General features: G+C 38.2%; 1 protein-coding gene across 5 annotated transcripts in view; it reads right to left on the reverse strand.

Annotated features, from left to right (window-relative positions):
- The window catches only part of GAS2 (growth arrest specific 2), a 167558-nt gene that overhangs the window by 119981 nt on the left and 33805 nt on the right, over positions 1 to 13772 (reverse strand). For all 5 annotated transcript variants that reach the window (XM_075047114.1, XM_075047110.1, XM_075047113.1 and 2 more), the window contains exon 4: positions 8762 to 8903. In XM_075047114.1, the coding sequence (XP_074903215.1) occupies positions 8762 to 8903 (142 nt within the window). The remainder of the gene's footprint in view (positions 1 to 8761; positions 8904 to 13772) is intronic.

Here is a 13772-nt window from a genome sequence, read left to right on the forward strand (position 1 = left end):
CTGATCTTCAGCTTCTGCAACTTCAACTTCCAACTCCACTGACTTGAATAAATGTATGGTAAGTTGAGCGAGTTGAATGCTTATCCCAGTATCTTTTACTAGCGTATATGTAGCACTTCAAGATGTATGCATTCTTCCTCTCTAATCTCATCCAAATATATTTCCAGAAGTGAAACTGCAGAGCATGAAAACTTAAATGGCACTGCACTAGGAAAAGTATTTTTATCCTTCAGCCATCTGTTATTAAGATTATGAAAGATGCAGACTTGGACATTCAGCTATTCTCAATATTCTTCCTTGCCACAACACAGTAATTTGATGAAACATTTACCTTTACTAGTAGTCAGTATTTTTAAAGTGTTACATTCATGACCCTAGAAATGTATTCTGCTGCTTTGGTTTGAAACCAGTTGGGACTGCTCCAAAATAAAACTTGATTTTAAGAAATAAGGCATTCCCCCAAAATATAAATGGAATAAACCGGTTTTGGAATAGTCAAAGGGAGTCCAATATTTCTGAATTGCAATTCACACATATGCACATCTGAATGACTTTGGAAAGGAGGAGAAAAAGAGAGGCTCAAGTAATATTATTTGCAAAATGATCCATAAATAGAACTGAAAGAGGATTTGATTAAAAAAGGCAAAAAGTTTTTCTGTCAATACTTAAAGCTCTTCTACCCAAACAAAAATTCAAAGTTCTTTAGCAAATCTGACTCAACATAATCCAGACACATTTCATGCATTTCACATCAAACAACGTGACACAGTGAAATCATTGTTAGAGGATGAAGAGCTGTGCAGGCAATAACCAACCACAAAAACAAACATCTGGTCATCTGATCAGAAGACAGTGACACAGCAATTCTAACAAGAAAATGTTAGCATTCCTGAGGACTATACCAGCATATGTATTCGGGAACTTCAGAGACAAACAAATGTTATTTTGTATACTGCAGTACCCACTGGAAATAATTTAGATTCTCAAACCAAAATTTTCATTTTTTTCCAAAAGCACAGCTGTTTAACGGGCTACCACCTTGCAAGAGACTGGTCAGGAGTTACAGCAAAAGCCACAGAGACACAAGACGGCGTTTCCCCAGCTATCTTGGTCCCGAATGTTCAGTATAACCTTAGGCAAGCAAATAAGAGCATTGTCTTTTGGAACAAGTAGCACTTTCCAGTGCCTTCATTTCAAAGTACTTATTTTGAGATACTTTTTGTCTGGTGCTATTCTACAATAAATGAAAAAACTTGGTATTTACAGTCACTTTCAAAAGGCTGTCTCCTAAGCTTTTTGAAAAAAGCTACCTTCACACTTTTTTCCATCTAGAGAACAGAAAGAGAAACAATTCTTACACTTCCATTCTTAGTTTTACTTATAGAAGTTGAGGTAATCAGCATTTTCGAAGCACTTCAAGACATCTGATAGAAGAGATGGCAAAAACTATTTCAGAGGCATTACACAGCATCAAAATCACTTATTTCATTATTTAAAATAAGTATGCCACTAAAAAAGAGAATTTGTACAAATCCTCATAATTCACATTTAAATTCTCATTGCACTGTAATTTAAATTCCCATTTAAATTCTAACTGTACTGCAGTTCATGGCTAACTACATTACATACAAAATACTAGTTTTATAAACAGGTAATTATACATATACATATATGGTAATAACTAATATCATTTGAGGACTAGAGGTAATTCATTCTGAAGCGACTGGTTACTAGCTCAGGTTGAAATGTAACACCTGTACCCATGGTATTCTGCTGTACCTGTGGGAACTAAATCTACCAGTTTCTGAATTACTATAAATATATATTGAGTTGCATTTCAGTAACAGGGACCCCCTCAACTTTTTGACCTGACCAAGTACTTAATCCCAGATATCCTATATGGCAAGCAGACATTTGCAAAGCAACACATTTTCTGTAACTGTAGCAATTTATATGCAGTTAGACACGGTAAGTACTGGAAGCGAAAAAATGATTTTGGGATACTATCTTCATTCTGTCTACAGCCACATACTCAATTCACTGCACATCATTTAAAGTCTACAGTAAACGATTCTTTTCCACAACAGTGCTACTGTATGCTGTGAAGAATTCAAAGAAAAAGCAAAAATGAAGATTTCTCTAACACTTCTATGAGGTAAGTACTATTATTATCCCCATCTTATACATGGAATTAAGGTATAGGTATTAGATAATAAAAAGCACACTTATCTAGGTGCTATTCTAAAGTACTTACTGCCTGATTTCCAGGGTACTGTTGAGTTTCCTAATCCTACATTTCGTATGAAATCAAAGCCAACACAACTAGCGATCCCATTACAAAGTCTGATACGGATCCTCCCGCTGCATGTGGGAGCTACGTGATAAAGCCACAGTCACTTCTGATGCCATTCAGTAGCAACATCAAAATACTACCTGTCAGCATCTTGCATCATTCTCCAAACATCTTCAGATTTTTGCAACAAATGAGGCATGTGAGGAGAAAATAACATACCAATAAGAGTTTCTTTCATGTCATGAACCTTACCATAGCAAGACATTGGCAGAGCAAGGTCCGTCCTAAAGAAAACACAGCTCTTTTAAGGAAAAAATAGCCCAGGACCACATGAAAAGTCAGTAGGTGTATCATAACTGTTAAATAGTTTAACTAATGTAGAACAGCCAGCCTTAATTATAGCCCAAGTACTTCACTTTGCATGATTAATACAATTTCCTGTAATTTTTCAAGCTTTCATATAGGGAAGAAAACGATATTCCTGGAGAATCATTGGGTAGTCCTCCCCTATCAAACATTAGCAAGGTGAATCGTCCGAGTAGGTGACTGCAAGCAAGTAGCAATTTGTAAATGTAGAAGACATATGCTACACAGATTTACTGCATAAGATGAACAGAAATATCCACCTTGCCAGAGAATCTCGCTGATGATATCTGCTTGACAAGAAAGCAATGTGAAGATTTAGAACGAGTACATACAAGTCCAGCTTATCTTAGGCATCCTGACAGTTACAGACCCTTTTGCTTTTCATCTCATTAGTGTCGAATCCTTCTTATCTGCTGTCATCATTGCCTGCAACTTTTCAAGCTACTTGAAGCCACTTTTTTTTAACAATACTTCCTTTTCAACACCTAGCAAGCTTTTATGTCTGCTCCTCCCTGGCTGTAAATTCTGTCTCTGCACCGATTCCATCTTGTTGCTGCCCCTTTCTCCTTTTACAGGTCCTCCTCTCCTGATCACTCACCCCTTGTTCTCCTTCCTTATACTTCATTTCTCTCCTACCTACTGTTCGTCACAATTTGGCATCCTTCACTGCTTCCTTCCCCAGTGCCTGGATGCTCCCAGGAGAAGCAGAGAGAGCCGAGGAAGAACAGCCTCTAGTTTCAGTGCTGACCAGACCCCAGGGCCGTGAGGAGACGGAACACACCCTGCACATGGAGACCATGTGTTTGCTGAGCACATTTAAACCGAGAGTGTTCACAATAACAAATGTGAGGGGTTTGTTTTGTTTGTGGTGTGGGGGTTTTTTTGTTTGTTTAAATTAGCAGAATGCCCAACCGTGATACAGGAACAAGCTTCTTACACCGCCCTGCCAAGTTTCAAGCCTTGGCTCCAAACACTTTTATAAACCATTTTTAGTGGAGTCAGTTTTTCTTCTAAACATAAACTACTTTTTTTTTTTTTTTTAAATCAAAAAAATCAAACATGATTCCTGCTTCTAAACGTTTTTTAGCTCACTAGATGCAAAGAAATTTTCCAAAGGGATTTAGTATTTATTATCATAGGCTTCCAACTGCCATCAGAATTCACACGTGTAGGGAAAGTTTTTCAAAAGGTTGATCCTTTGATCCTTCTTCTTATTGTCTTTCACTTTCTCCCTTAATACTTTTTCTACTGATCCTAAAGTACTTTTTTTTTTTTCCCCCACATTGCTTTAACAACACTTACTCTGTTCAATTAATCCCAAACATATCCTTGCTTCTGCATCAGAGTTACACTATGACACACTTAAATCGAGGAGTTGTGTTTTCCCACACCCCATTTCAGCACTATCACTTATGGAAGTCTGAAAACAATTAAGGTTTCAAACACAGTAGATCTATGGATAGTAAAGAATTAATCTAAAATGAATATGCAGATTATCTAAACACTAATAATTTACTGGAATTCATTAATTTAAGATGCTAATCCAATGGTAAAAACACACGTGTCCAGGATGCTTCTATAGTCCTCAAAATGAGACATATTCAACAATATTATGAGTTGTTTAGTAAAAATGTTGTGAAAGACAGGACAAAGTCTTATTCTGATGCAACTACTTGTAAAATTTAACATGCTGTTACAAGCTGTAAATGTGTCACTGTGAAAGAATGGTCAAAATACTTCCATCTTGTAATATCAAATCAGATAAAACTGGAGTATTCATTTAAAAAAATCATTTGCCCCATGCATAAAATCTTTTTAAGGAATCAACATTTTAATGTTTTTTTAAAAACAACTTAAAAACAACATTAGAATAGGGATCAGAGGTGTTTGTGTTTAAGTCTATCATTTCCACAAAAACACTAAATGCTTTTGTTTAGGGAACCTGTCCATTAAACCCTAACTAATAAGTTGCATCAGAAGAAGTCCATGTCACATATTGTGTGTACATACGCACAGTTACAGAATATACAAGCACAAAACATTAATACAACAGTATCATCCAACAGCTCCCAAAACAAACAACACACATTAGCATGCTGGCACACTCGGTGGCAAACCCTTTTCTTGCCGGGTAGACTCTTTATCATAGAAGAGATGCAGAATATTCATTGGTTCCAAATCCTATAATCATCCAACAACACTACGTTACCGACAAAGAGTTCATAACTTATACTTTAAGTTCACTTAACTAAGGCAATCATAGAAAATCTTACCATTCTTACTATTTGGCCAAGAAGAGTTTTCTTCAAGTATTACACTCTTCAGGCTTGAGCACCATAATTACAAATATTTCCAACTAGAATGCTTCCTTAAATTGAATTACCATAGCTGTGTGGATCTGCTGCCCTAAAACCTACAGCAAGGAACTTAGAAAATATACATATCATGGGAACAGAGGAGTTACAGACAGTATTACTCTTCTCAGACTGCAAAGAGTTAGTGCATCATGTTCCAAGTCCTAGATATGGGGCAAATTTTGACCTCCGATACATCTAAGAACCCCATTCAAAGACAGAATATCTCAAGATTTGCCCAGATGATGAAAGTTTGGATTTGGGATCATAATTTTTGGTATCAAGAAAGCTAATTCCTTCTTCCTTAAATACGCTAACTATAAAAATAACAATTATGAAAAGCACACTAAATTGGTCAATGAGTGCAGGGAGCATGCAGAGTCTCCCTCTGTTTTGCAGCATTCAAGATTACCCCTACATACTGTGTTGCTATATTTGTTACAGATGCTAATGTCTTTCTTGCAGCTCATACAACAGGTACACCATCCACCTTTTCTTTACAAAGGCATTAACTCTGAGACTTCCCTGCCGTGTCTCTGCATTAAGATAAGTTCAAAGGGCAAAATACATACAGATCACCAGCTGTCAACCCTGGCTGTATTGTAAATCTTTACAGAAAACTACATTTCCAATTGGTATTTTAAACTATGTTGAAGCGTCAGAACACTCAGCAAGACAAAATACATCATTTTATAGACTACTAACTACAAGTCAGTAGTACAAGTGCATTGTTTTCAAACTTTTGAGCTCTGTACTGATCTCTTTCAAGGATCTATAAAGTAACTCTACTGATTAGAAGGCATAATCGTATCTACCAGCAAAACAAACACCACTTTTTTTTTAACTTCTATTTATTTTGAAGAAAAACTTCGATTCTGTCTCCTTGTTTAACTCAGCTAAATAGCCCAAATCCAACAAAGCATTTGAACCCATGGTTAACTTTAAATAATTAAATAAATTACTAAATCGGTCCACAAGTGATGGACAAGGACACAAACTGAGACAAGTAGGTCTACTTACCTGCTTGTCTGCTTCAACCCTAGAATGTTAACACTTTGCAGAACCAAGCCTCTAGGAACACTCAAAATTCCCATTAACATCACTTGCCTGCAAGCTCCTCAGGCATGGACTGCACCTATCTGCTACAGTTCCATTTCAGTGAGGAATACCTTCATGTGACTGCAATCTGAGTGCTAAAAAAGTGGGAGTGTTGGATGCATCTGTGTGCAGTTAAACTTGCATGATTTCAAAGACTTCAGAACTCATCAGGATGAGAAAATATTCTGAAGTAATGAGAAATAATAGCATTTAGTAATTTCTTAGCTAGTATATATCTAATTTTGCTGATCTCTGAATAGACGTGGGACTTTTTAAAAAAAATCAGTAATGACATAAATCCATCATTCAAACATTTCAGTGCAATAAATCTTCAAAATTACTCTTAAAATGTTAGAATACAAATTTGGCAGAAAAAGACCGCAGGAATGTTTTATATGAAGAAAATATCACTATGTGCATGTAATTAAATAATACTGTATTTGCATACCATAAGGTAGGCAGAATAGATCAAAAAAGGAGGATAAAAATCAAGCCAATTAAGAACATTAACACATTAAGGTTCCTCAATATAGACTGAAAACAGTTGCTTTATCACTAGCCATGGGGGAAAAACACAAGAAAACACAAAAACCTCTGTAACCATAATTTCACCACAATTATTTGTTATCAAAAATACAGCAGAATTCCGTGAGGCAGTGCAAACACTTAGATGTCAGTCACATACATTTCTCACCACTTTGAATAGAACCTTTGATATCACTCACCTTTGCTGAATTTTTTATTTCCCGTGCAGTGGAGAAGTGATTTGTGGGAGAGAGAGGAACATAAAAGCTTTAGATTGGTAAATTTTTATGATTCATCATTATTTCTAATGCATTAGAAAAACCTCAACTGAAATAAAAACTTTTAAGAGTTCTAGCTCAAACTGAGGGAGAACAGTAACTTCTATTTTAATCTTTTTTAGAAATAGCATGGTCACTATCCCCTTCTCAAGTTCAGAAGAATAGGTCAAAATATTATCAATTCCTAATCCTATTTCCAGCACCATAAGTCTTTTCAACAAGTATATTCTATAAACACTAACACTCAAGAGAAGGAAAACAACAGAATCTAGTTTTCCATCAGTGAAGAAAACCAGTCACTAATCAAACAAATCTAATACAGCACAGGTTTGCACACTGTATATCTGGGCATATTTCACTTCAGTCTTCCGGGAGAGGAAGTCATCTTGAACATCAACTTTCCAAGTGCATTTGCACTCCGTGTTATACTGTGGCAGGCGAAGCACTGCGTATGTGTAAAAATTAACTTATCCAGGGAATGTTGGCATTCCAGCTATGCCAAGTCCATCTTTAAACAAGATCTGGTTTCTTAACAATGCAAGAGAAAATTCCTTATAAACATGCTCTCAATTATCCAATTAACCTATTATTGGAACAACGGTAAACCGCTGGGCTTACCATAGCAGTACAAAGTCTAAATTCATTTAAGTGTTGGATTAACCACAGGTTCTTCTGTTTATCTCAGACACTGGAGGTCTGTGCCTCCTTCCTTCTTGTGTTTGCATGTTTCTTTGTCGCTGGCAATTTAGCTTCCACGTGATTTACCATGTCCTATAAAAAATTCATCTTTAGGATTGAATTAATAAAACAGAGACAATACATATATCCTCCTTACTATTTGTCACCTTTGTGATACTAATTTCTTCTCTGCCACACATTTTCTCCTGGAGATACAAAACAATTTAATTTATTTAAAAAAAAAAAATCTCACAGGATAACAGAACAGACAAATGAAAAAAAAAATCGCTTCAGAAATAGTTGTGCTAGAAGAGCAAGTCTGTAAAAGGGGAATAGATAAGCTGCAACACAGATAAGAACTTCAGCTGGGCAGTCAAGGTCTTTTGAGCAGCAGAACAAAGAAGCCTCTTGATTCAGTACAGTGTGTTCATTTGTCTTCCAAACAAACTGAGCTGGCTGTCATCACAACTGCTTTACACTTTTATCTGAGTTCAGATAACAAACAAACATTTGGTACTCTTCATTTCATGATATTTGGCTCAAAAACTCTTGAGGTAAGATTCCTAAGTTTACCTTTGAAGAGAGAAGAGTTAAAATAATGAAGAATATGTAGTATCAGAACAGTGATTTCCTAAGTAGTCCAATTCTTTTGATGGAACACCCTGAAGCACTAGTGTTGGATAATTTTTGTCCAGAGCTGCACAAGGGAATCAGCTGGAAAAAAGGTCAGTATAGGACACAGAGAAAAATTTTCTATTTTCTTGCCTCCTGCACAACCCATTGCATTTGCACAAATAGCTAAATGTCTGCAGCCAAAACTGAGCAGGCACTTGTATCCTGCTCTCCCAAAACAGAGAAGCACCACCTTATACATCGAACTACGGAAAAGCATTCCATGATTAAAAAAGCATGTGTAAGGTGAAAAATCATCTGTGTGCAAGAAATCATAGCAAGATTCTTGTCTCATTTAAGGTCCTCTTAAAAATGACTTAAATTAAAAGATGTGTACTTTATTTGTTCATGCTTCAGATAAGGGGCAGAATTAACACAGTCAGACACAGGTCAAATTTGAAGTCAGGACCTATTAAGAGAGCAATTCTGTCTTTCAAGGCAAAACACAAGAGAAAAGTTATTTAAAATTACCAACCTCTATATAAATAAATACATACCCAAACCTTCTGACTCAAACAGGCAGGTATCATCCACCCCTACATCTCTGCACCAGGATAGGAAATTTGCTGTGTTGTCCCGTGCAAAAAAAGACCCTGAAGGAGCATTGGCTTTGCATGGAATCTTCCGTACTGGTAAGGTCTGAAAAACAGAAGTTCTTTATTGAAATAAATGATACATGCTAGCATAATACTTAAGTATTATGAAATCAATATGCAGGTTTTGCATAGATGGGTGACTGCCACCAACATATTTCCTTGTCCATTAAAGAATTCCAAGCAAACAAGAATGAGAAGGGAATTTAGCAGCATAAAGTTGTCACCCACCGTCACTTTTGAAAAGTTGTTTCAAAAGCATCATGGTAGGCTACACAATGGGAAGTTCAGAGCTGAATCAATATTAGCAACTTCTTAGAAATATTAGCAACTAGAGTTCTGGGATTTAACGTTTGTTCCAGTTCACTGAATTAAAAAAAAAAAAAAAAAAGTAAAAATTGCAAAGACAGACTTTAAACTTGGAACTGACCTTTCCCAAAATTAATGGTGAATTAGTTTCAGATCTACATTAGGTGGGAATCATAGTGTAAAGCAATAGGTCTTGAGACCTAAAGACCATAAACACTTGAGAAAGGCCACTGTCTCCCACTTAACAACACATGGAAACCCCCGATCCACGACACAGAAGTGTAATCTAGTAGCTACAAGATCAAGGTCTAACTAAGCCAGGCTCTCATTGTACCAGAGTAGTTCCATTTACACGATTTTGGTATCAGAGGAGATGCTACTGATACAGTATATCAATATCTGAACCAAACAAAGTAATTACCACAGCAAGCTTTTTGCTTGTATTGGTACATTTACTGAGACACATACAAAGAATACTTTAGCATTTAGTTCTCATTTAAGGTTTCCTTTCCTCAAATGAAAAATAGCCATCATTCATGGCAAAATGAAGAAAGAATGAAATATTGTTGCTATGTACCTTTAGAAATCTAAACCATGGAGGAATTCAGACCCCATGTCCATCTGAACATACTGCTTTTCTAATGCTGATTTATGAAATATTTGCTTCTGTTCTGGAGCCTGTAGTTAATGGCAAGTGAGCTAAGAGGTAGAAAACTGAAAGTGGCGTCTCTACTAGTTCCTAGGTCTATGTCCAACATTCTTGTTTTAACAGTGCAAAATAATTCTTGGAAATGTGGAGACGGAAAAAAAAGACACAGGAGTAGGCTTCCCCTTACAACAGCTGCTGGTAGTATACTAATGTCAGTACTTAAAGACAATTTAGAAAGAGTTTCTATATCATAGAACAGTTTGGGTTGGAAGCGACCTTAAACATCATCCAGTTCCAACCCCTGTGCCGTGAGCAGGGACACCTTCCACTAGACCATACTGCTCAAAGCCCATCCAACCTGGCCTCAAACACTGCCAGGGATGGGGCATCCACAACCTCTCTGGGCAACCTGTTCCAGCGCCTCACCACCCTCACATTAGACATACGATAGCAGCAGTGTAATTGCAGAATACATCTACATGCACAGAACTACTCACATCTATATACCTGATAAACCAAATAAACTGCTAATAGAATGGCTACAGGAATAAACACCGTTCTACTTATTTCATCAATACATCAATGGGAGCTTATAAATTGTATTAGACATACACACATGCCTTATAAATATTTAGGCCTCTTCTTCAGATCACCATCTAGCTCTCATTCCTCTGTGATTCTTATTCCAATTGCACTATTTCACATTCCCTTGTTTTCCAAAAATTATGCTTATGTTTAAAAATATTTACAAGGAGATATTTTTACTTTTCTATATCGTATTAGCAGAAAACACTGACCAGTTTCACATGATATTTTAAAGAAAAATCCAAGTAAACCTTGTGTCACAAATACCACATCACCTCCTGGACCAACCTGAACAAGGGACAGGAAGGAGGAAGAAAGTAGGACAGCTATTCCCTAAATTCAGAATAAATAAAAATCAGTGAAACCTGAATTCTTCCAAAGGGCTCTAGATATGGAACAACCTTACAGATCAGAGCATGAGGAAGTTGTTAACCATTATTTTAAATCCTTTTCCATTCGTCGGCCTGGGGGAGGGGGGAGCAGGCTGTGCTCAGTTCCTCACAGACCAAGGCTGCTTTTTCTTGTCTTTTTTTAATTAAAAAAAAAAAAAAAAAGAAAGAAAGAAAAAAGCTGTTAGCCCTAGACACATTTCTAGACTAGCACCCTTTTCACATCACACTGATTTCTTCAAAGAAACAATGAGTATCTGTACCCTGAGGCAAATACTCATTATACTCTACACACTGCTTCACACGTTGAATTTCCCCTTGTGACTTACAGCCTTAAGAAAGAAGTAATGCAGCATTTGTTCATCTCTGCCCCCCACTCCTTTCTGAGGAGATTTTAATTGGGCAAGTCTAATAGTCTTAAAAGAGCACCCACTTCTGTTAAAAGGAGTCACACAAAATTCTCTGGCAGCCTGCTGGAGGAAGGTCAACTAGTCCAGTCTGCACTTGGAGAAAAGCTGTCAAAACAAGCCTTTTGTTTCATGATTTTCTACTAAAATCTTACACAAAACATTGCAAAAACATTACAGAGGTTTCTCCTTCAAAGCAATCTCCACAGCAAAGGTCTAACCTGACCTTACTTCCTCCAGCGCAGAAGAGGAACAAGCAGCGTGGGGAGGGATGTCCCACTGGCTAACGGCAGCATGAAGCGAGACGGGAAACAGGCAGGGAGCAGCAAGAGTTGGGCTGCTCCATCAGGGAAGATAAGCCAAAAGCCAAGGGTGACCCCAGCACAGGCGGCGGCAGCTCTCACTGGCAACGGTGCCATCCCGCAGCAGCCAACTAAGGCAGCGCTGGTGACAGAACCATCTGTCCTGTGACAAGATGAGGTGATAAGGCAGGTCTAGCGTCTGTCCAGGAAAACAAGTCAGAAAACAGCAGAAGACAAGGCTGGATGCGAGGCTACGGCAGAAGCTGAGGCTCCAGCCATGAAGCCCAGGCAGCACGAAGCAAGGCTGGAGATGGTCTGTCCACAGCGCGGCTCAGGCAAGAAGCGGACCTGAGGGCAAAGGGACCTCCTGGGCCACGGGCAGAGAGCACAGGTTGGGGTCCCAGGTGAGGCTGGTCATGACTGTTACAGTATTTTGGTTCCCTCAGGTCCTGACAGCAACTATTCCGTGGTTTTTAGTGTTTCAGTGGAAACAGTCCCTTCGGGAATACATAGCTAGTTTATAATCAACTCTATCTTGTCAGTAGATTCAGAGAGGTGCCATTTCATAACACTGTATCTTAATCTAGTTACATAAAGCATCCACTGTACATGCAACATACTGGATCACATTCTCACAGAACCAAGTTACCAGCAGTTACAAATTGGTTTAACACCATTCAAATCAAACAGAATGAAATTCTTTTCCCATAATACCTCTGCTTGAACTAGAGTATCTGAAGTGATACATGGATGCTGGAACCAACTGAGTTAACAGGTCAACGTAAGGAGACCAGAAAACTGTATCTGACGAAACTAAACTACACCCTTTGGAATTTTTGAATGATCACGTACAATTTAGAGCACAAATCATGGATGACCTTATAATGGATTAGCAGCACTGTGACAGGAACAAGATGACAAGAAGCCAGCTCCAGGATTCCTGGCACTCGCAGACTTGTGCACAAGCTACTTCAGAGAGCATGGAAAGGAGATAAAGCTACAGTCACTTTTTGCCTGAAAGCAGACCTGCAGTGTCAAATCTTGTCACCTCCCAGTACACCCTTCAGTTCTCGTATCTGGATTTTCCACAGAGACTATATGTTACTTTGCTCTCAGTCTCTCCTTTGCAGAAAACTAGCGAGTCTTCTCCAAGACAAAAACTGTTTATAACCCCACAAACAGCTCAGAAGGGCATTACAGGTGAAATCATACCAGGTTTGTTTCCTTCCACTCAGTTCTCCAATCCCAGCCCGGGGGATTCTGTGCCTTTAAACTACTTTGTCCTGCCGCTTCCCCTGATAACCAGCCTATACTCTTTCATGTCGTGCTAAGGGTATTAAACACTGTTCTGGAAGTCTGTGATAAAAGCCTCGTTTTATTTCAGGAAATTTAGGAAGAAACCACAAAAAAAAAAAGAAATATTGTGCTATATGGCTGGTGGCTGGCATCTGGCAATCAGATGAGACTTGGCCCCAAGTGTGGGCACAACCAATCTGCTCTACTCGGCCCTGAGCCCGCGGGGCAGGAGCAACTCTGCAGCACTGGTCCTGGAGACCCGGAGCTGCTCCTCGGCACGGATGCCCTCGGCAGTACAAAAGCAGCTAGAAGCGAGGAGATAGCCAGAAGAACCTGCACTGCCTTTCTTTTAAGGGGCCGTCGGGAAGGCATTGCAATGCCTGGCAGGAATGCAGAAAACTCTAGTTTTCCCCTGGGTCGCTGCTGCTCCCCAGTACTAACAACACATGAATAAATCTGGTTCTAAATATTTTATGTCTTCTGATTTAGGTAGATCGTAATGACTGAATATAGAAAAGCTTTCAAGAAAAGCAATTCAGAACAGATGGTTTATGTGTCAGAAATCTATGCAGTTAAGAGTCAGCAAATAAACCATCTAAAACTCCATGTACGTAACGGAATATCCATAAATTACGCTTCTATACCTTGACAACTAAGACAGACCTTTAAATACATCAGTCAACCTAGCTTCACTGCAAAGCTTAGACATGCATGGAGCTTGCAGTATTTCTTTTATAATTATAAAGATTACAGCATCTTTTAGAAGTACATTTTGGTAGTAAAAGGTACCAACAGCAAATAGTAAGAGCCTAGGCACAGAACTATCCCACTTAACTAATCAAACTTGTGATATTTTCTAGTTTCATAGTGACAGAAAAGATGTCTGATTAATGGGTGCCCTAAACAACTCAGAAGTGACAAACACCCAAATGTAAAAACAAGGCATGTCCTGGACTACAGAAGGAAAAAAACCTACAT

The sequence above is a fragment of the Buteo buteo genome, chromosome 16, assembly GCF_964188355.1.
Source record: "Buteo buteo chromosome 16, bButBut1.hap1.1, whole genome shotgun sequence".
In the NCBI taxonomy this organism is placed as follows: Eukaryota; Metazoa; Chordata; class Aves; order Accipitriformes; family Accipitridae; genus Buteo; species Buteo buteo.